The sequence below is a fragment of the Meleagris gallopavo genome, chromosome 21, assembly GCF_905368555.1.
Source record: "Meleagris gallopavo chromosome 21, MGAL_WU_HG_1.1, whole genome shotgun sequence".
Lineage (NCBI taxonomy): Eukaryota > Metazoa > Chordata > Aves > Galliformes > Phasianidae > Meleagris > Meleagris gallopavo.
In genome coordinates, this window is record NC_139424.1 from 2938997 (window position 1) to 2962698 (window position 23702).

Consider the following 23702-nt stretch of genomic DNA (forward strand, 5'->3'; position numbering starts at 1 on the left):
GTGCCTCACTCACACTTAAGAGATGCATTAACCATATGGCCTACCTCATAAAACGTTCTCTGAACAAAGGAGTTAAAGACTGAAAGTTCATCCAACTACAAAAATATGGCAACTACAGAGCCACCTTAAAACATAAAGACAACCTTGAATTTAAATCATAATGCTTAAAGCTTTGCTGAATCAGTGTATCAACAACAGTATCTTTTATATCTAGAAATTCTGAGCCAGATTGTTTTCTTGTTGATGTTTGCATAAGCAACAAACACAAGTCAAGGGATTTTTCTATTGATGCCAGACAGATTGTGTTCTTAGCTTTGTCAACAACCTGCCAAAAGACCTTGGGCAAGTCCTGTAATGGTTCTGTGACCTAGTTTCTTTCTTTTTCATACAATAAGCAACAAGGAACTTCCCTCACAATAGGATTTCAAAGTACAAATTTGAAAGGCTCTGTACATCCCTGATGGAAACATCAAGAAACGTGCAAAGCTCTCTAACAATCTTCCAGACTATTTCATATGAACATCTACTTGCTGAGATCAGCCTGCTGATTTGAAAGATTTTAAAAGCTCTGTAGTGGAGAGAGAATGAAAAATGAAGGATGTTAGGTGAAAAATCCTAGTTTCCTATAGAACAAGGTGGACATCGTCCAAAAGCTCTTTATACTTTCTTTTCCTCTCCTCTCCCAGAGGTGGTTTTCTATTGTGTACGTGTTGAATGGTAGGTTTGCTGGAACTGAGCCATAGAGAGAGGTAGCTGGCTGTCTTTGTGGTCAGAGGAGGGAGGGAGGGAAGGATTTCCTATTACAGAACAAAGCTGGATTATTGATAACAAAATTCACTAATGTGCTGACTATTAGGAAATGCTGGCTGAATTCTTTAATGAACAGTTTTGTGCAAATTCTTACAACTTGGGGAAACTAGTTGAATCCAGTACTGGTGTCCTTTTTTGGACAAAGCCTCACCTTGGTGCTCAGAACAAAGCAAAAGAAGAAATGCTTTATCTTTCTCTCCATTTATTTTTCAGCAAATAAACAAACAAAGCAAAACAGAATAGGTTGAACTAGGGACTAGGTATTTGGAAGAAGATTTAAACCACAGGTTGTTCTTGCAAGCTGACAAACTGCTCTGGCTCACAGAAGAGAAGGATGCTATTCCAAAGTGCACTCACCATTAGTATGTCTGCTGTGATAGCCCAGTTTGAAAACAGAAGAGTTTCTCCGATAAAAATGCAAATCTGTTGTAACAAAACACACAAAAAGGAGAAGATTTATTCACTTGACATTTAAGGGAAAAATAACCTGTCACAAACTTCCCTTTGTTGCTTATTTGTCTGAAACCTACTCAAAGGATTCTTCTGTATATGATAGACTTCTGGCCACTGTTGTGGTTTATCCTGAGTGTTAGAAATCTACAGATGTTTATTTGAGCTCTGAGAGGGCTGGCCTGTAATTTCATTAGTGTCAACTGTTTATGATCTCTAAAACAGATAAATAAAAGACAGATACCTCTGGTAACAGATGAACATGACAAGCCAACCTTAAGAGACAGCCCTGGACTTCCACATTTCAATCATTCAAAAAGCCAGTTAGAAAAGACAAAAAAATCCACAGCTGCTCAAGACAATCATTTTCATCAAGCTATGTCTTAGACTCTATAGCAAACTAAATGAGATCCTCTGCCCACTGACTGCAGGGATCCCACCCTCTCCTGCTAGCATATTGTTGCCCTTTTTGAGAAGAACTTAAGTCTAGCCTCTCTAACAAGCTTTATGTTAGTAATACCTGTGCACACAAGAAAAGGCCTAGGTATGGAGTTTGCAACATCAGTGTCTCACAGTGAACTGCAATTCTTGATGCTGTGGAGAGAGTCAACAAGCTACACTGAAAGTCCTGAGCAGATAGTGAGATGAGAGCTTCTTCTGAGCTGGTGTGGTATCAACAGTCATCACATACCCTGTGCACCTCCAGCACTCCTTCCTCACTTACTGCCATCCTCAAACAGCCTTTTCTGTTGTGCACAACGAAGCCAAGCAGGGATTGAGATCAGAAACAGGTGGGGTAAAGAATCTATTTACCATAGGGGAGACAGGAAAAGAGGGGCTTTGAATAAATCAGTTCCCTGATGCAGTTCACTAAATGGTTCTGCAAACAGTTACAGCAGGTGAAGAACTGGAAGTGATCATCATCAGGAGAAACAAATTTAACCTGGCCTCAATATTAAAATATATGTTCAGCAAACTGAGTTCAATGGAACAAAGGTGACACAGCTTCAAATGAAACAGACTCCATCAAAAAGTTCTATCCCCATATTCGAATCATGAATCTTTTGCTTTAATGCTGTAGGTTAACAATTTAACAAAGAAAAGTAAGTTCAACAGACAAGGAAATAAAGAGAACATCTTCCACACACAGTGTTTCCATCCTTTATATATTCTGAAGAGGAGAACACACAGATGAAACACAACTTAAACAATCAGACTCACAAGAACCAGCTCCCTTGACCCTATCCATGAAGAAAGCTATCAAAACCCTTTACCACATCTCCTCCAAAGGCTGTTTCTGCCCAGCCAACACACACAGAGACTTCTGTGGGGAAGAGGGGTGAGGGGAGGATCCAGAGAGAAAACGCTACACCTGGAACCCCTACTGGGAACTGGAGATTAACAGCTATGGAGCTTTGGATTTGGGTTACTGAACGTTTCCCTTTTAACAGCCTTATGTTCCGCTGAGTATGGTACAAAACATCAATGGAACAAAACACACAGTGCAGCTCTGATGAAAGCATTCAGATGTGTACCATTTTGTGGCTGTCCTGTGAGCTTTGCCAGGCTCTGCCACTCCCAGTTGCTTGCACAGGATTAGTCTGGGCTGGGAAGAGGAAGATATGGTTTTGATGTGACTTCAGCAATTGCTTTTCCCCCCCACCAGTTAAGATTACCTAAACCCCTCCATCCCTCATGTCATTGCCAGGAACAGTTTGCTTTATATAGAACGACTTACGCATTCACCTACAGAAAGCTTCCTCTATTTGTTTCTAAAATTATTTTTGTTTCCCATACATCCCCCCTTCCTATTCCCTCTTACTGTGACTGGATCTGTTTCCTCTGTGATGGTGCCGGAGCCAGTCTTTACAGTCCAGCTGGTGAGCTAGGAAATCTTCTCTTTCCATTTTCCCACTACCCACTGGTGTGCTCTGAAAGGTTCTCCCTGGGAATTACAGCTGCTGAGCTAAGACAGATCCCACGAATGAGGTACTGACAGAAACTGAAGCTGTGTGCTATGCAGGAAGGGCATAGGAGTTCCCCAGGTGAGCTCTCTTGACCTGCACTGAAATCTGCCCTCTTGCAGCTCTGCAGCTACTGTTGCTGGAATTCAGCAACTGGGTAGATTAAATTGAGCTTGAGAAAGATGCTATCTCGATTCTGGCATCAATATGCCCTGCCTGTTCAAAAAATATTGGAAACAGGCAACTGCTTGCCTTAAGATGATATAAGTTACACACACGCACAGTAACTGTTACACACAGCAAGTAAAACTTTTCCCTTCTGTGGGAATTCAGCATGAGTCTTATGAATCACTGAAATGTTATAAATTTCAGAGCAACGGACTTAAATTATTCAATGTATATTTCACCCAACATGTTTCTGTGAAACACATCTCATGTGGATTAAAGAAAAAGAGGAACAAAATGAAGACCAAAAAGTAGGAGAAAAGACAGTGGCACTAAAAAAACCCCAGCTGCTAATGAGGGTTTGTAAAAATGAGTTCATCCACTGCAAAGAGGGATGTGTGCCATTTCTGCTGAAGAAAGGCTCTAGGGATGCTTACTGCAAATAGGACAGCCTCTAGAACAGATCATAATTCCTGAAATTTTCACCTGAAATTGACTCCTCACACATTTTTAGAATTCTCTTTTACCACTGAGATACCGGCTTGAGAGATACATCCTTTCCTGAGTCCAGCTCTGTTGTATCATCTCTCACCATCTCCATGTGGTGTGCAGTTGTTCATCTTTGATGAGCCAATATAAGTTCAGTCTCCCTGGGGTCTTTCTGTTTATGTGATCAGAGTTAGCAAATCCTGATTTCAAAAAATGATAAGTAAAGTAGGTTTCAGAGCTGTCACACCAGCAGTTCTTGCAGCAAGACTGAAGTAGGTTAGAAACCCCCTCCCTGGCTATTTGCAAAGCATGCATCTGTCTCAATCTTCACTATTTGAATTTCTCCTTGAAATGGTGGGTAGGAAGTCCTCGTGTACTTTTGAATTTGAAGCAAGCCTAACTCCATCTCATCACTGGGCAATATAGATGTGTCACCACATCAAGAGAAAGCTCCTGGAGCTGATGCTCTAAAAACTCTACTGCAAGGACTTAGCTTGGCAGATGTCTCTGACAGATTGTGAAATGACTTTGTGGAATTGAGAAAGATACTGAAATTGAGGTACAACAGAAAGTTGGAACAATGTCAAAGGAAGGCAAAACGTCCCTCTCTAATCACTTGGAGATTTAAAACAGGATAAAAAAGACCGTTGAAATGTCTGAGTAGTGTGATACAGTGATGCCACACAGCTAATGGCTTTCAAGAGAGAGGTTTGAAAGTCAACATTTCAAAGAGTACATATTTCAGAGTGAGACCTAAAAATTTACAAATAGCTGTTTTAAGGAGCTGGAATACAACACATAAATACACACGCTGCAAGGAAAACAGAGTAAGAACTGACTGGACTACACAGCAAAGATAGTAAAAGATAGAAATACAAAAGTCTGGGCAGCTAAATGACACAGAATGTTTTTTTACTCCAAGCACTCTACTACTGCCAGTAGTTTACTAGACTCATACGAAAAGACTGGATGAGTTAAGAACACTGACAACCTGCTCCACAGTACTGTAGAGACACTGCTACACCACACAACTCTGCAGAACAGGTCTTCAAGTGAAATAAAAGGTAATTAAACACTCTTGAAGTCTGTAAGATCATAACAGCATTGCACAGCAAGGAAAAACAAGGGCTCATGTTTGAATCTTGCCTTGAAGAGTCACTTCACTGATACATAGCACAGCCATGGCAATACCTTGTGTTACAAGGCATTGGTGGCTCCAAAACAGACCTGTTCTCTCAGTGGGGTGAAAAATGGAATGAAAAGGCAAAATAAAGTCAAATAACAGGTCCAGTGTCACATGCAGAATTTATAAAGAGAGTTCGGATCTCGATTCCCCACTTGGTGCTTTAACTAGACTCTCTTAACTGTTATACATGCATTACTTTTCCAGCAGCAGAGAAAGAATATTAAGGGCTGCAGAGAGGCAGTGTTACCTGCAACAAATGTGTGTATCAGCCTAACAGCATCAGCAAATAGGCTTATATTCTTTATGACCCCGCTACATGGAGGCATTACTTCCTCTGCACATCATTGACTCTTTATTAGATTTACTGCTCATGCATCATAAAATAAAATGTTTCTAAGACTTGGCTAAATAATACCATCTACATTTATATATTTACAGGATGCAGAATATTACCACATTGAAATATGGAAGCTGAAAAGCTGCTGTCTAGAGATAAAAAAAAATAATAATAAAAAATGAGACCAATAGCCACCTTTCATTGCATACTTTTTGAAAACAGTATTTCCAGTTTAAAAAAGGGAGGACTTTCTACATAAAGAGACTAAACACCACAAATGAACATGTCTGTCATCAGGTCTGACAACGGAGAAAATCACAGGTCTGACTACAGAGAGGCAGAGGGGAGGGGCAGGCTGAGGGTTCTGACAGATCTTTTCTTTTGGAGACAGCTGAGAATGAAAGGAGGGCTGGCTGATGTTTTGCCAGCCAGTAACAGCCTTTTACAGGTTGTCTGTGATGGCCATTTTTCTGCTAATCATTGGATCAAAGGTTAGTTCTAGTCATGAGCTACAGGTCCAGAATCTCCTTCTGACATTTTCTAAATAGCCAGAGTAAGCATTCTTGGATTCGCCTTAATGTTTTCAAATTTCCATTCTTTCTTCTTGTGTTCTCTTTTATGGCAATTGCTGAAATACCTGGAAAATAACTAAGGCTGCACTAGAACTAGAAACAGAGAGGCAAGGAATTGCAGTAGATGGTTTGTTTGACTGTAAATGACTTCTCTTTGCTTGGTGAAGTGTGCACTGCTGTGTGGAAACTAGAGGTGGACTTTCAGAAATTATCCCACTTCTCAAATCATCCCAGGCTGTCCCTTCAAAGCTTCTCTCTACAACACTGAAAGAGAACCTGAGATTGAATCTCTACTCTTTGTATTATCAAACATTATCCTGAATTTTTCCTTTTCCCTTCAAAACATTTCTCTGAATCAATCTGATGTCTTTTTACATACTAAGATGATAAATACTCTGGGAGAGAACTTTTTTTTAATCTGCATTTGTGCAGCAGCAAGTATTGTGTACTCCTGGGCTGTGATGAGGAGTTTCAGGTGCTATGCTAATAGCTAATACAGATAACAACAAATCAAACTAACATGGTAATTACTGTTGGTGTGTAGCAAGCTATTTAGCTATGGAAATTAATGGTACTTACAGGTAGCCAAAAGCTTGCCCACAGACAAGTCATACCATAATTGTGATTTGATATCACTGCTGCTACAATACCCTTAATTGTAAGGGAAGCTGCCAATTTTTTTCTGTACTGAAATATTAGGCAAGAACAATTGAGGTATGGATGGAGGTACAGTTTAGAAGAGCCCAAAGGCACAGAGCAGTGGGTTTCCATGCAGGAATTAAATGCCCCGTTCTAAATTCTGATGACAGTGAATGGAATGAAATTCCATTTTCCTCCCAAGCACCTCCTAGATAGCACTAATATGCCAAGGGGCAAAATGAAGAAATTGGGAAAAACAAGATCAGCTTCTCAATACTCCTGCAGGGAACAATGCACACAACCTAAGGTGTCTGACTGAGAGAATAAGAGACTGGCATATGCAAAGGATTATACTTACATAGGCTCCCACAATGCTGCTCTTGGCAGCAACAAAGATCAGACAGATGAAGATGGCTGATCCTAGCATGCCAACAGCACAGACAAGAGGATCAGCTCGCTGGGTTTTTAACCGACACCATTTGGTTGCCCCAGCCCCTGTGATTACACCCAGGAAACCAGTGAAGCATGTGATTGCTCCGAAGATCAAGCTATTAAACAAAACAAAACAAAAAGTCGGTTATTTTTCTAAATATTTTCCCCCCCAGATGGACATGATCTATGAACAGATTATTAGGATAAACTGACTGATGGAAATCTGGACATTGTTTTTGCAAGTTTCAGATAAAATAAATTAGCTACCTCCCGAGGGTTCGTGCTTTCAGCACCTTTCTAGAAATTACAGGAAACAGCAGATGAAATTCAGCCTTGTACAAAGGCATTGATCAACACACAGATGCATAGGGCTCATACTGCTTCTTTCCTTATAATTCCCTATGAAGTACTTTGTACTGCTAATTATGAACAAACAAAATGGAGCAATAACCTGATCACGTAAGGGAAAGCATGGACAGAGTAGACACTAGGAAGCTTAAGGGAAAAAAATCCTAACAAGAAACCAAATAACAGTGACTTTCAACATATTTCAACTTTCTAACATCTGTCAGTCTACTTCAAAGAAGGCTGATTAGATTATTCCGCCGTTATAATACATACACAAAATGTGTTTATTTAAATTTAAGAGCAGTAGCTGTCAAGGATTCGCTGTATTGTACGTGTATGACTCAGATAACAGAGTCTTTGGCAATTACATTGAAGTAGCTCCAGGGTAGCTCAAAATATAGGTGTCGTCAAGGAGTGGAAAACTTGACTTTGTAAACAGCAGATGGGCAGTCTGACTGGAGCTGTATTTTCTGCTTGCTGCATTTTTCAGAATACAGTAAGGCTGCCTGCTGGGTGCACTACTCAATGCTACTTCAAACCATTAAGCAGTTTACTTGTGATGAGATTGTGTCAGCTAGAGCAAGGTTTTCCCAACGTTATTTTTCCCTCCCAATCTTAAAAGAGCTGGCAAAAGGCAATTTTTCATATCTTTTATTCACTAGGGTAAAAACTTTTTTAGGGTTTTACGTTTTGTGCTACCATGGTAAGGCACAAAACAATGAATTACTTTTCACAGCTTATGCACTGTAAGCTATGTTATATAACTGGGAAAAAACACCACTGGGTAACATCAAGCAATCCAGACCAAAGCGTCCCAGATCTTTGCATGACACTTCAGCAAAACTCAGCGTACTCAGTAGTTTACAGAGCAATGAAACACAGTGAGGTCCTCCCTCCGACTGAAATAAAAACCTTTAGGGTCAGTTCTTGCAGCCTTTAGGGGAACTAGCCCAAGTCTTGAATTATAGCCACCACTCTGGCTACCCCAACCTGCCAACTGATTCTGCTGCTATTCCAGAAAACAGTGTGGGTCTTAAGAGACCTCATCCTCTCAGTCCTCCATCCCTCTCCTAAGCCAAAAACAGCTGTCTTTTCTACTTCTGTACTATAGTCTGGGAACTAAGACTGAGCTGAGGTCATCACTTCTCCTTTGGTTCGACTTCATGACTTCATGCAATGAAGAAAAGGAGAGAAATAAAACTCGGTTTACAAACCCAGCATTTCCTATCATTGTTGCAAGGATCTACAGGAAATTACAGACATTCTAGTAACTTGACTCCATGAGAATTGCCTATTTCCTCTGGTAAACAAGCCCCCACTCTCTCTCCTTCCTTTTTAAAGCAGTGTGCATGAATCTCACCTATCCTTGGTGCCACAGGGCTGTGAGATGCAAGTCTCTGCTGTCTTCTGCACAACTTGTGCTCTGTGAAGGTAGAGAGGGATCCACATGCCCAGTGCCCCAGTGGCAAAGGAAACAGCTGAGGTGGCCAATGATGAGAAGACATAGCTGCGGCTGTGGAGACATGAGGCAAAACCAAGAGAAGGTTTAGAAGGAAAACTGAAAGAGCAAGGGCACCAGGAAAGTGTGCCACTGTGACAAGACACAGAGTTTCCCCATTATTACCCACCTCTGCCAAGGGACAGAGTTAGCACGAGGTATGAAGGAATGGTGAATAAGAGGCAGGGAATTCATACATCATGTTCTATTGATAATAATGTGCTTAACTCTTCAGGGGTGCTTCAAAGGGACCACTTTTCAGGGGACCCTTTCAGGAGAAGATCAGTAAATCACTAAGACATGATGTGTGAAATACAGAGCTATCACCATAACATCACTGTGGACTTGAACTATAAGTTCCATCACTCCCTCCCCATTCATGTTATTTAAGATTACTACTTGGATAAATCACCAAAATAAGTAATATAGAAATATTGATAAATTAATTATCACTTTCCATACTCCTTTTATACTGTCTGGCAATACCAGGAAGATATCATAGCCAGCAGTTCTAAGAAAAATGAAAGACACCACAAGTTTCCCATCAGAATTCCAATGTAACTCTGAATTCATGCATGCAAGTATTTGCACATTACCAGCAAGCATGCTGAAAGTAAGGGCAGCTACTTAAGTGCTCATAAGTGTGTTATCTTTTATGCAAATGTACAAGCACCCAACCACATTGTGTGCACATGTATTCACTCACATCTGGTTATGTAAACATATATATTTAAACTTGCCATTTAGTACAAGCTTTTGTGTATTTTCTCCCCTTAAGCTGTTTTGGCATTGAACTTTCTTTCACATGGCAGAGTAGCTCTTTCAAAGAATAAAAAGAAACATTTGAACAACAGTGGCACTACAATTGCTACAGGAACACAGCAATTTCTATACTTCAAAAGCCTTAATCAGACTGAAAGATGAGCCAAACAAAGCAGACTCTAAGATGTGAATTTTAGAAATGTTACAGCAAAAGCTGGAATCCACCTTTATCAGCACAGTCAACATCTAGTGAACAGATCAAATTTTCTGCAATTTCTTGCATGTTGGCATTTTTCAGGCTCACAGTGTTAAGAAGTACAGGCCACGTGATGTTTAGATTAAGCAGTAGAGGCAAAGCATGCTTTAGCAGAGTGCCCTTACTTTCTAATCAGTGCCTTCATGTCTCTTAGCCATGAGGTCCGAGCCTTCAGCTGTCCCCCAAGTTGTTCAACATTTCCTCTTTTAGCAGCAGGTACAAATATCAAGATGAGTGTGCCTGTTATCATTCCTAAGAGTGGAGATACCTGCAGGAAAGAAACAGGGAATTAGCACAGGAAGCCAGCAGTGTTTGCTTTGACTAGTCAGTAAGAAACAGATTACATTAGTTTCATTTCAGCACCCCAGTTCTTTACAGCCAGTCAGAATCTGTGAGCACACTGAGGCATCTGTTCCTTTCCTTTCTCCCTGTCATTCCCTGGACTCTCTTATCCCACTCTGCAAGCATGAAGCTTTGAGAATACCCTGATTAAGGTCGTCCATTTATCCGTGTTATTAATGTACCGACATTCTGAATTATGTTGAACTCTTTGGAAACCTGATAGACTACGAGACCAACTAATTTCTGGGAGAACGTAGAAGCCTTTTCAAGTCAATAAGGCCAAGTGAAAGATTTCTGGTTGTGGGAAGCGTGTTGCCTGTGAAAATCCTTGCTTGACATGCATTCCTGCCATGTTCCTCTGCCCTGCAATGGTTTCACATTATCAGGCAACTTTCAGTGACTACCTCAGTGAGCAGCAGACTAAGAATCATTGAAAAGTCAAGCCTGAGGTTAGGAAAATGACACATTCAAGGGTTAGGTTTCCTAGTTTCCAATCCTTTCTCTCAATCACTAAACAAAAATGCAAACACTTCACATGTTTTACAATGAATGTGATTCTTGTTTTGAAATTGACAATTTGTTGGAAAAACAGAAACATGGAATTTTCACTGAGCTATCATCTCCTCCATACATGTCCCTTTCAAAATAAAATTCCTGTTCCAAAAAATATGCTTCCAATAATGACCTGAGAATGATCTTTACATATAGGATGATATTATATATCTAAAGAAGACAAAACCAGGGAAGCTCTTCCAGGGAAGCTAACAGAAAACAAAAATCATCCTGATGGAAAGTCAGGATTTTTATCTGAAGGCTCACTCCTCTGACAAGACAATATCCATCAGTACTCAGTAATGCTCCAGTAAAACAGTGACATTACTGCTGGATCCAGAGACAAAGCTGTCACTTGCCTTAGTGTCCTTCTGTCTTCTCCAGTTCGCTGATACACAGATTATTCCTTATCTCCCTCAGACTTGGAGGCCACAGGACATTACAGAGGAAAGCACTGCTTTGAGGAATCTACCACATCGTGCAAGAGTACAATGATTGCCAAAGGGACAGAGATTGTTTTATGCTGATGTCAGGAAGCTTACTTGTGTTGTTTGACTAAAAGAACTATGCAATCCTATCCCAAGCAACCATCATGGATGTGTGCAGCTTGTCTTATAGGTTCCCATGATTTTGCACACTCAGGAATTGTGCATCCGTGTGCCATTTATAGTGGAAATCACAACCCCATAAGGGCACGGCCTTGCAGACAGCCTGGATTTCTCAGGATAACTATGGAAATTTCAACTGAAGAGAAAGACACTACTGATGACTTCTTGGCATACACGAAACATTTCAGTTTTACTGACAGATACACAGTGGTCAACAGTGCAATTTCATTAACACCCACTGACCAGAATGAGGGATTTTGGAGATTCTCTTTCCTTGTGCTGACCCTTTACACAAAAGTTTATTTTAACTTTCAATCATTTCTGCTATGGAATGAGGCAGGCACTCTCTTGGTACAAAACTTTAGGCTATCAAACCTAATTTTTTTTCAGCTCAGGTTCACAGTTGGAAACTACTCCCCACTCTCCTAGGTGCAGATGAACTATTCACAGTGGCTTTCCTGGCTTTGCTTACCCTTGCTTGGGAGGCAATGGAACGTGTCACAGAAAGTAACATTTGCTTGAGATGGGAATTCTGTATTTCATCACCTGCTGTTATAAATGCTATCAGCCTGAGGTTCATGAGATTCATCATCTACATGAAGTGCCAAAGTCAGAGAATGCAACTCACTGGGGCACGTGCCAGCCAAACTGACAAAGGTCAGAGAACAGTTTTGCTGGGCCACTTCCTGTCAGCTCTTTCAAGACATCTTTGTGTGCAGGATCTGTTTGTGAGTATGTGATAGGAGTGTATTATCTTTTCAACACATTTATCAAGGTCCCAAGAGGTTAAAATAGAAGGAAGCTGACTGTCTCGGGGCAGAAAAACAGGCGGAAACTGGAACAAAGTGTTTTTTCCTCAAAGCAGGAAGCCATTCTCAGAGTTTCTTGACAGCAGTGGACAGAAAGACTGTGGAGTTGATTTAAGGCCAATGCCTCATCTCCCCATCTTCATCAAGAAATCATGGTTGATTAATACTAGAGTGATTGGAAAATTCTTGCTCCCAGGTGGGGAGAAAAACAAGTACAATGAGCCAAAAACAATTCCTTTCTCACTTGCTTAGAAAATACCTCTACTATGCACTTAATAACCACAGATATAATCTCCCCTCCTTTAGCATAAATAATAGAAGGTTGAGGACATGTGTGATAGAACTAACCCTGATTAATTGATACAACTGTTATTAAGATATTATCAAAATTGATATGTAAGACTTAATAAATCTCTCTGTAAACTGGGACAAAGGTTCCCCAAGGCCAGGCTAGTGCTTATTGAATGTTGATTCAGCGTGCTGGCAATCTATAATTTTACTGAGGAAGAAGAATTAAAGTTGTGGTTTTAAAAGCAAAAATAAAGGTTGTTGCATTTCTGGGAACATCTTGAATTTCAAGCTATTTTGATCAATGAAGAGCTAACGGATTTTGAAAAAACAAAATCCCAACTAGTATTTTTTCTTGTGGCTGCTCCAGATCATGAGTTTAACAAGGGATACCTACACAGGAATGTCATGCCAAGAGACTGGCTTACCCGCAACGCCCAGTGCCAGTCTCCAGCAACCTGCTTCACACTTGATCCAGTGATGTATCCCAAGCCACTGCAAGTAAAATACAGAAAAGAGTTGGTCAGAGTTTTAAAAGAGTACCACAGTCATGGTTGTTCTTAAAAAAAGATAAAAACAGTCACAATCAATTGTGTTTGCTTGTCTCTCTTCTGCTGCAGGAAGGGACAGAGGGAATATAACTCTTCTCAGCACCTCAGTCTAAAAAAGCTGAAATCTCATGGAAATTCAGGCACTGATCTCAAGTTCATAACTGACCTTTCAATCCCCTCAAAAAGGCTCAAAAAGAATTTATTTCATAATTCAATTTGTACATCATTCCTTTCTGTGCACTACTATGAATACTTATAATTTTACATTCAGGCTTTCAGTTAAGAAGTGCCCTTGAAGGACACATCATATCCTAACACTAAATTTTTTTCTTGTCATTTAATAGTACTTGGTGCAAAGTACCCATGAAGTAAGCATTTTTTATACACTTAGAAGAAAAACTAAGAGGAATATGCAAGACAGTCAGATGGGAGAAAATCAGATCAGTCTGAAGATAAAGGAGCAAGAGAACCTTTAGCTCCATGCTAAGAATGATGCTGTGGTAACAGAAGGTGGCTCACAAGGGACTGGGTAGAGGTGAATGAAACCAAGTTTCTCTAAAAGTCAATGGAACACAAATGGATATCATTCCTTCAAAACTGCCGCATCTGTTGCTGTGACTGCCTTGGCTAAAAGTTTCTAGGGCTACTGAAAGGCAGATGTCAGCAATCACAGGCCTTTACTGAACAGTCTGCGAAGTTTTGGAAGTTGCCATCTATAATGTGTCCAAAACTGCTGTTTACAGAAATCAATACATTTACTAAAATCAAACCATGGATCCAAGCCTCCATTCGATATTTGGAGCTTAAGAGATGAATATTTGTCATTTCTTGCTAGCCAGAGCTCACTGAATTCTCAATGTAAATATTTGGCATCCCTGGTATTTCCCTGCTTGGGAAAATATTCTTTTCATCAGTTTATGTCTTGGCTATCTCTTTTTCCTCAAGAACAAAAGGATGTTTGTGAGTTTTATCGCAAGACTAATTGCTCTGACTTGTAAATGCACCACCCTAAATATATTTTTCCCTGAACTGATGGGATTAAACCGTTGCCCAGGTTTTCCCTACTGGAAATGAACACGTGATGCCACTTCTGCACAGGAAGCTGTTCACCTCTGGGAATCGAGTTGCAAACTGTGTGAAACCACTCTGCCTCCAAACCTCCCAATAGCAGGCCAGCCAGTATTTAAAAAATAAATAAAAATCACAGAATCCCTCCTGTCCCAACAATCAGATACTGCATTGGGCGGATAAGGGAAGTCAATTGAAAGAAAGTGCCAAGAAATAATTACTCCAAATCTGAGCTTGTCTGTGGCTCCATCAGGCATCTATGGTCTTGGCTGTGCTCCTCTGCTCTGCGCAGAAGTGTGAACAATCACTACATTTTCTCTTTTCAGCCTTGTCCATACTAGATTTAAGAATTTCTCTTAATTGCTGTGTCACTGGCAACAGCACTAAAATTGACTGGCCACTGCTCTTACAACTAGCAAGGCTGGCTTAGTCACACTTTACAAACTCAGACTGGCAAAACTCAGGGCTGTGCAGAATTTGAGCTTAAACTAAAATAGCTTGTGTTAATGAAGCACACTCCTCTTGAAATCACAGATATTTAGATCTTCACACAGAAGCAGGTATCCATTTGCTCACTTTTGAAAACACAGTCCTGTGTCTTACGAGCTCTTGATTTCACAGCAACCTGAAAGACACTGACTAACAGAGGCCTTGAACTCAGATGAACTGAAGCAATAATTCAGAACAAATATGATTTTATTCAAATTGATAGGAAAGTCAGCTAAAATATTTTCACCTAATTGCTGTAAAAAACAGTACTTCCCACTTATTTCACACATGAATAAGTAACAAGGATAGAAAAGGAATCAAATGCAACGAAGTAGTCATGGCTGACAATATTTTCCTGTCTAAAGCATTCCAACCAAAGACAGAATTACCATCATCTCTGGCAATAGAAGACTTGTGTGAGCTAACTTTAAATCAAAAACAGATGAAAAAAAGCCTTGTGTCACTTACCTGCCAAGAGGAATTGCAAAGTAGAAAACAGACAGCATAAGGGTCCTGGTGTTTTTGTTGAAAAGGTCTCCTATGATGGTTGGAGCTATGGTTGAGTAACTTGCTTCACCAATGCCGACCAAACCCCGTGAGAGCACAAGAAGCCAGAAATACTGAAAAAAGAAAATAGAACACCTTAGAATGTCTCTCCTTATATTTTTGAATTCAGGACAGAGAGCAGTGAAAGTTGCCCAGTTATGGAGATAGAAGTCCATGCACCTGGAAAGTGACACACTTGTACACATTGTTTAAAACCTCAGATTCTTTTCATTTGTGTCTTATTGAGGAGGAAAGGGATTATATTTTATATTTTTTGTGAACATTTATAGGCGTGAAATAAAAGCAGCAATAATACATAGTGGTCCCATCACACTCAATATTCTAAGACATTCTAAGACAGGAAGACTCTCAGTTCGTTCTCAGGATGTTAAGTCTAAGTGCCACCTCTGCCTGCACAGAGCAAGACGTGGGGAGGCAGCTGAACGTAACAAATCCTGCTCCTGGGCTCTGGGACAGGCAATACCTGCAAGCACACCCACAGCCTCCAACATGCCAGGGCACAAGATCCGGAGAGATTCTGGAGGCTCTTCAAAGCTGTGAAGGAGTTGAACCTGCAATACCCCAAACTCTTGATTTTTTCCTCGATTAGAAGCTTTGGAAGGAGGGAGGATTTGCTGCTAAGCACCACTCTCTGTTTTCCTTGTGAAAAGCATAAATCCTCACCTTGCAGCAGGAAGACAGACTAAGCCAGCTCTGAACATTTCTGAGAAACCTCAGGTTACAATCCAAGCTGAGCTGCACACAGTTATGAAGAGATAAGACAGGAGCTTTCCCTGGACCACCTGAGCACTGGAACATCAGCGTGCTCAGCATTTATTGCCAGCAGGTGAAAGATTCAGTGTCACAGAAGGCAGCTGAGCGGGCTCCAAAACCATTAAGCTGCCCAAAGAATTATTTGCTCTTCCAGATAAATGATAACCCATCAGAACAAGGGGAGGGACTTCGTGTTCAGTACAACACGGTCTTTTTTAAATGGACAAAAGGGAACTGCTCATCTAATAGAATTTTCTTTGTGGCCTGTCACCCGCTTCAGCCAACAGTTCTATAAAGTGCAGGGATCTGATTTTCAAGCCATCCTCTTCTGAGACACTTGCAATTTTCTGTGTGCTGCTGTTTGGAGGCATGGGGCACAGTATTTTGATGCCCAAATACATGAAACATGATGCCCTGATACATGAGCACTATCAAAGTTCTTAGAGATATAAGCAGCTTAGGCTACAATCAGCTAATTGCAGGTGCAGAAATTACACGACACTCCATCACAGAAAACGATGTGCAGGGAACCCATTTCTACACGTGCAGTCACTAAAAATCCTCAACTAATTGGTATTATTCTATAGATCATTTGCAAAGAACAGTGGGGATTATGAGATGTCCTTAAACATGAAAGTACTTTAAGAACAATGAGCAATTACAGTTGAATTGCAGGAAAATGACTGATTTTGTGCCTTGTGGGCAAAAACTGAGCCAGAACACAGGGCTTTCATTCACAAATATGCAAAATGTTACCCAAACATCAAGATGCACGCCTCAGTCACAAAGCACACCAACATTTACTACTGACATATTTTCATTGCTGTCTGCACAGTAATCCCCTGGTTGAAAAATGTCTCTTAGTGACCCCTAGAGCCACATCAAACAAATGATTCGGTGTGCTCCTCGCTTCCTCTTCTTCTGACGCAGATTTTGCACCGATACCCATTTTCTGAGTGTGTGCAAGTTCCTTGTTTGCTGGCAGGGCGTTTGCAGTGCTGCTGCAATTCACATTCCTCCCATAGGCAGCACGGATGTAACAGATACACGTGGGTGTATGCAGAAAAGGCAAGACTGTGACTCAAGCTTTTTAATTTGTGCCAGTTGCCCAACGCTAAACCACTGCACATTGCTGCAGAAATACGCTGACAACGATATGTGCACAGGTACCTGGTGTGTTTGGAATGAGCAGCAGTATTTGTAACAGGCTGAATGACTTTAGTCATGCAGAATTAGAAAGCAGGGGGATCTGGCGGCTGTTTTTGGTTTCCTAAGAGATTCAAACCTGGATCACAAGTGTGTGACAGGCAAAGCTGTCATCTGTCAGACCCGGAATGGGTACACAGACAGCACCAGTTACACCTGTAGAATGGCAAATTTAAAACACTGGATGTTCCTCCAATCTGAAATGCCTACATAAAAATGCCCCAGGTTTGGGCTCACCAGCCAGGATCACTCCCAGGGAATGCACTGGACAGAGATCTCCCCCAAATAATGCTGTTAAAAGCTTCTTTTCAAATCTTCTTAAAGCCAGAACATTGTGGGAAGATTTCCTACGGTGGCAAAGAGGCACTTGGTTCCATCAGCAGCACCAAATCAGAGTTCTGAATCAATGGAATCATCTGCAAAAAGGGATGTATTTGCTCCTCTCCCCTCATTCCTCCTCCATTCACCCTCTCTGCTTATTCCATGCTTATGTGCTCCAAATATCTTAACTATTCTCTGAAGAGCAGATATCCAAATTAAAGTCATGAGATTCTGACTTGAGACTGCAACGAAAGCAATCTTATAAAAGTAAAATCTACATAAAGACATGGATGCTATCTCCATTCTGAGTTTATGTATCTATGGATATAAAAATGGATAGTGCAGCTGTTCACACGTAATGATGAGGCACAAAGTTAAAAATCTAAAATGATATTAAGGAATTATAAATTATCAGTTCTGTGTTGCGCCTTGTTTTAGAGTGCTGTAAGACTCCAGAGCCAATGCTTCTTCTTATCTCACTGGGAGATCTCTGGATTTTTGCCTAGCACACATTTGCTTGGTACTTAGAGAACAGAGTTATGCAGTAATTCATTTCAGTAAGCCTGAGCCCTCAGTATTCCATCTCCAATAAATCAGACAAACTTAAGTTTTGTCATCTCTGAACAAGGACTGGGTATCTCCTGCAGACAGAAAGTGCTCCTTTCAAAGAGATTCCTAATCTTTCCATTTTTCACATAGGAAAAGAAAATACAAACAAAAAAACAACTCCTAAATTCTTACACTGCTACTCATTTGAGCCACTGCCATACCACAAACCACTCAGAAACTGATCCCCAAACCAGCATGTATGCAATATAAACAATTGCTATTTTGTGTGTGTGTATTTATAGACCCATACACCCAAAACACATGTTTCTCTCTCTTTTTGTATGTGAATATTACAACTGCCACAAACAAATGGGGACGTCAGGTATTACTCACACAGGAAGCTCTGTTCTCCATAGCTGGAGCAGAACACTTCTACCATTTCCTCTGCATTACAATCTCCCCCACATGCTTTACCCTCTTTGCTTACCCGGGGACTCTCAGCAATTTAGTGAGACAAAAAGGGCTGACACCAGCCAAATTCTTCTCCACATTGTCTGCCCTCAAGAGCAGCACAGGCAGCTGAGACAGGGCACTGCTGGCTGAATTTCACTGCTCCCAAGCAGAAATTGGTATATACTGAAGAACCTCACTCCTTTCTGCATTACTTTGGAGCTCTTCTGTAATTCGTTCATCTGAGCAAACACTTCTCACTCAGGCATGAAAATTGAAAAAGCCTTAGCTTTCAGCACCTGTGCTTATTCCATTTCCATAGCTTAAGATCAGCAGCCTTGAGACTTCTGTGCCTTTTTCTCTAGGTCAACGCTAGTAAATAAAGGTTTTGAAACATAATTATTACATCAAACAATTTATTTATGCTTTTACTTTGGATAACACATCAGAATTGCATGCTCCAAAGAGGAAGACAAGCACAGCCCTGCTGCATGCGGGCTCCCAGGTCGGTTGTCTTAGGGACACCTGGTCCATGCCATGCTATGAGTTCTAAGGGCAATTTTGGTTGCAAAGGTGCTCTGAGACTCTTATCAACCTGTGTGTGCCACGAGCGGGCTGCTGAGACATGAGTCAGGTAGGTCTAAGGCTGGAAAATTTACTTTGAAAAGCATGGCTTGGTTTATATTCACATTTTCATATTGACTTGACTCTGAATCCCAAGCCCACGTCAATGTTTGATGGCTTAAGACACGTGACTATCTTTCATATTTAGACAGAGTTACTAATTATACATTCATACCGATTGCACAGACCACTGAGTGAGTAATGTATGTCTTAATAGTCTAAATGCAGCTTTAACTTTTTTTTTTTTTAATTAGTTAACAAAAGGAATTAAGCCACACTTCTCTAGAAGATTAGCCACGAGTGATAAACCGATAATCTGCCAAATATGTGTACGACTCTGAGCCACCAGATTTGCCATCTAAAGAATCACATGATCCTTAAGCTTAGCTCACTATGTATTAGTATTTGCTTGTGAAGTAGCTTGTAAGGACCTCATCAAACTAGCTGAGTACGTGCTTCATTCAGATTAGGGACACAAGGAGCAGTAAGATCACACAGATAGAGCCAACCTGGTGCAAGTTACTGGTATGAATGCACAGCACCAGTGCAAGCCATGTTTGGAACTGATGCTGCTGGTCTAAATGAAGGCTCCGCTTTGCAGCTACAGCATCTGCATCTGCAATCTTCTCCTACACAAGGATACTGAGCTGACCTCCTACAGATTCTGCATTTGACTTCTCTAATGACTTTGGAACACGAAATTCCATACTTGAACTGCTTAGGCTTGCAATACTTCTTTTTTTTTTTTTAATATTATATAAATATAATGCAAAAAGCAAGGGTATAGATCAGGCTTTGCATCCGTGCAAAGAAGACGCATAAGGAAAGCCTTCCATGCTGCTATGGAGTTAGGATTGTTACATAAAGCCTAGGTTAGTAGTGTGGAAAGGCAATAAACTAAGGAGAAAGCATCTGGATTGATTTTATTTCTGTGAGTTTGAAGAACAAACTCAGCTGAACTGTAATGCAGTCACACTCTTGTATTTCTGTGGCTGGCAGGGTGTTGCACTGACAAACCCAGGGTACCACAGCAGTCCCCAGTGACCAGTCAAATCAACTGCAGACAGATAAATCTGATACACTGCAGGGGGCAGCTGACCAAGGAAAGCCCACAGAGCTCAAATGCTTCTTCAGGGGCTGGACAGCAGTGACCTTTTTGGCAGACAGCTGCAGTGATGTGCCAGCATTTGCCCTTCCCAAGCAAAGCCCTTATTTTCCAGCCAGGCAAACAGCACTTCCTCCTGCATTTCATTGAGAGTGGTGAGGTGCTGGAACAGCTGCCCAGAGAGGCTGTGGATGCCCCGTCCATCCCTGGAGGTGTTCAAGGCCAGGTTGGATGGGGCCTGAGCAGCCTGGTCTGGTATGAAATGGGGAGGTTGGTGGCCCTGCATGTGGCAGGGGGTTGGAGATTCATGATCCTTGAGGTCCCTTCCAACTCTGGCCGTTCTGTGGTTCTGCATATCAGAATTTTGCAGGGTGTAAGAGGTTAAAGAGGACACACCACACCCTTACCACAGGTATGCAAAGACATAATTCACAATGCAAAAAAAAATCCTACAGGAATACATTTCTCAGTATCGGTGTTGTGACTAAGAGCAGTGGATCCTGTAAACTCTCTATTTACTCCAGCTCATTACCTGAGAGTTACCAGAAGAGCTGAGCAATTGAATGAAATTACAAATGCAGGTGACATATTTGCTTAAACACCAAACACTCCATTTCTCTTAGCCTTTACAGCAATGACAGTCACCTTTAAGAATCTGAAAGTCTCCAGTCGAACAGGAACATTGATGTGTCATGGAAGACAAGACCATGTTAAATGATGATGATGTTTTGAATTCCATTCTGTGCTTCAGGGATGACAAAGATTACAGCACAAGAGATAAGCCTAAAATCATCTCCTACTCTGTGTGCCCCTAATATTTCATAAATTCTGAGTACGTGCAAGAAAAGCACCTGGCTTCCCATGGTGGAAACTTGCCTGCGTCCAAGCACTGGGTAGGAATGGCGTGTCACATCTGGAGACAGACAGCAAAGTCACATAGCCTATCTTCTCATGTGTGAATGGTCCCTACTCTCTGTTAATTAAAAGAGAATTATGAAAAGCTAGAGATGGGCTGCAGATTCAGTATTTGTGGGTTTTTTTGTTGATTTTTTTTTGTACCAGTGCTGAAGAGCATGTTTTTTTCTGTTAAGTCCAGCCCAGATTTTTAAGTAACTGATTATTCATGTGAAATGTTGGCCCTCTGGTGTCTTATTGCTCAGGAACAAGAGAAGATAAGTATCCACCATTATTTACACGTAATCCTAATTAGTCCCTCATGAGGACAGTCAGTAGAAAAAACAAAACACCATAAGGTATTGCCCCAGAAAACCATGGGGCAAAAATGTTCACTGAGATGTTTCACTGGTGTTTCCAACGTATTTCCCTCCAGTAGGTTGGGTAAGCATTGTTTTCAGGATTTTACACATCCATTCTACACAACCAAAAGGTTATGTGGCACAGATATGGCGTAGCCCAGAATGCATGCCTGGCTGAAGCCTGGTTGGTGACAGGTTGGTCAGCTTTGATGCAGTGGTGTGAGCTATTAGCACTCCAGCTTTTTTTTCCTTAGGAGTTCATGATTACCTGCCTGGAAAACAAAACTATAAACTACTCTTCTCACCTCCATCATGACTTCTTCCCTTATCACACATGAGTCATGCTGGCAAGGAAGCTTGCAGGATATACACCACAGTTGCTGGTTGTTTGGCCTTTTGGCCATTGCAGAAAAGTTATTGAGCTTAGCGTCCCCTTTCTTTCCTTCATAGCACGTGTCATCACTTACATATAGTTACTTTTCTCTTCCCATCCCTTCCTAATCACAACTGCCTTTCAAGTCACTCCTGCACATAACATTTCTATAACTTGTACTGGAATTAGGTTCTGCAGTTTCCTCCTCTCAAACTGAACTCTTGAGACCAAGTCCATCTTTCATCATCATTTCCACACTACTCTCCTCTGCACATGTCACAGAATCAGAGGTTAGCTGAAGCTGGAAGGGACTTCTGGAGATCGTCCTCTGCTTGACAGTGGTCAACTGCAAGGCAAAGTTCAGGACCTTCTTCAGTATAGTTTTGACTGTCTCGAAGGATGGATAAGATATAGCCTCTCTGGGCAATCTGTTACTGTACTTCACCATCTTCAATGTAAAAATGTCTCTTCTTACGTTTAAATGGACTTTTCTGTATTTTGTGCCCACTGCCTCATCTTTTCACTGAGCATCACAGAGAAGGGTCTGCTCTACTCTCACTGCCTCCTGTAAGATATTGATACACACTGATAAGACCACCTCAGAACCTTTTCTTCTCTGTATCTGAGGCTATGTGATATCTTGAAAAGGTTTACAAGAACATTTAGCTTTACGCTGTCTCCAACTGCAGGGCAAGATAGGTCTGGGAGGCCATGCAGCCTCATCCTCATTTATGCACGAATGCTGGTGTTTTACGTCCTATTCAGCATTTCTCGCTGCAGCTCTGAGTTGGATTGAGTCTTTGATAAAATGCTCTGAAAGTAAAGCAACACAGCAGGCAGAGCCTCCCCAGGGAGCTATGCATTCCTCAGTACTGTTTGATAACACAGAAAAAAAACAGCAAGAATTTGCAAAGCTGCTTTCCAAAGGATGAAGGTTCATCAAAGCTTTGTAAAATAGCTTTTAGATACAGTAATAAAGGTCCTCAAGGTTTTTCTAAACACACTTGATTTCAAGAGTATACACTATCTCAGGTTCAAGTCAAAATTGTTCTTGAGGCTTTTCTATTTTCTCCTTGAATAGCATCTACTTCAGCCAAGCTTGCTGCAATAAGGACCTTCCAGTACTTGAAAGTCTGACACTGAAAGCCCTGGTACCTCTGCATACTTCAAAGTTTGACCAAGCAGTTTAACACTGGTGTAAAGGATGATATTCATTATACAGCACATTGGACAGGGAACAGTAATAACAGAGCACAGCTCCTGAGGAAGGAGCATTTTAGCAAACGTAAGCTGTCCGCATCCATAGGGATTAGCTTCCAAAGCAGATCTGATTCTTTCAAAGCATGAAGTGTCAAACACTTCAAAACTTCAGCTCATTTTAGATACACCCAGCAGTCCATCAACCCTCAGCTCTGTTCACCTTACCTTTGAACAACTTCCTATCATGAAAATTCAGCTGGTGCTCAGGGTCCACAAGGAGGACAACGGACACTCCAGCAAGGAGAAAGAGAGCTAAATACATATTTAAATATAGAACTGCAAGGGGAATGAAGCAAAGTCCACTCACCTTTCTTTGTTGTTGTTGTTGTTTTAACTGTCTTTGGTATTTGTTAATGGCTTCAGTCCTCCCAGGCGGCCTGTTCAGGCACGCTTAATTAAATGTGGAGAGTTTTATTTGGAAATGTACTTGAGATGCTGGCTGATTAAAGTGTCCTTATTTTATGAGATTTATATTATTATTTAGTATGTAAAAATAACCAATAAAGACTGTAAGATATTCCATTTTCCCTTCTCACACCCTGCAATCAGGAACTGAAGTGTTTAACAACTGGATACCTACAGGTAGGCTCTAAAGTGAAGCACCTAATTAAGCACCCTGGAGA

The 23702-nt window shown here is 41.0% G+C and overlaps 1 protein-coding gene across 6 annotated transcripts in view; it reads right to left on the bottom strand.

The window, feature by feature from the left end:
* Window positions 1–23702, bottom strand: part of SPNS2 (SPNS lysolipid transporter 2, sphingosine-1-phosphate) — a 124396-nt gene that overhangs the window by 34908 nt on the left and 65786 nt on the right. For 4 of the 6 annotated variants that reach the window (XM_085240782.1, XM_085240778.1, XM_085240779.1 and 1 more), the window contains exons 4-9: window positions 15084–15235; window positions 12936–13002; window positions 10034–10176; window positions 8753–8905; window positions 6971–7160; window positions 1168–1233 (exon numbers count right to left, since the gene is read on the bottom strand). In XM_085240782.1, coding sequence (XP_085096908.1) covers window positions 1168–1233; window positions 6971–7160; window positions 8753–8905; window positions 10034–10176; window positions 12936–13002; window positions 15084–15235 — 771 coding nt within the window. Of the gene's footprint in view, window positions 1–1167; window positions 1234–1265; window positions 2867–6970; window positions 7161–8752; window positions 8906–10033; window positions 10177–12935; window positions 13003–15083; window positions 15236–23702 lie in introns of those variants that run through there. The other 2 variants (XM_085240784.1, XM_085240780.1) reach the window with 2 other exon arrangements.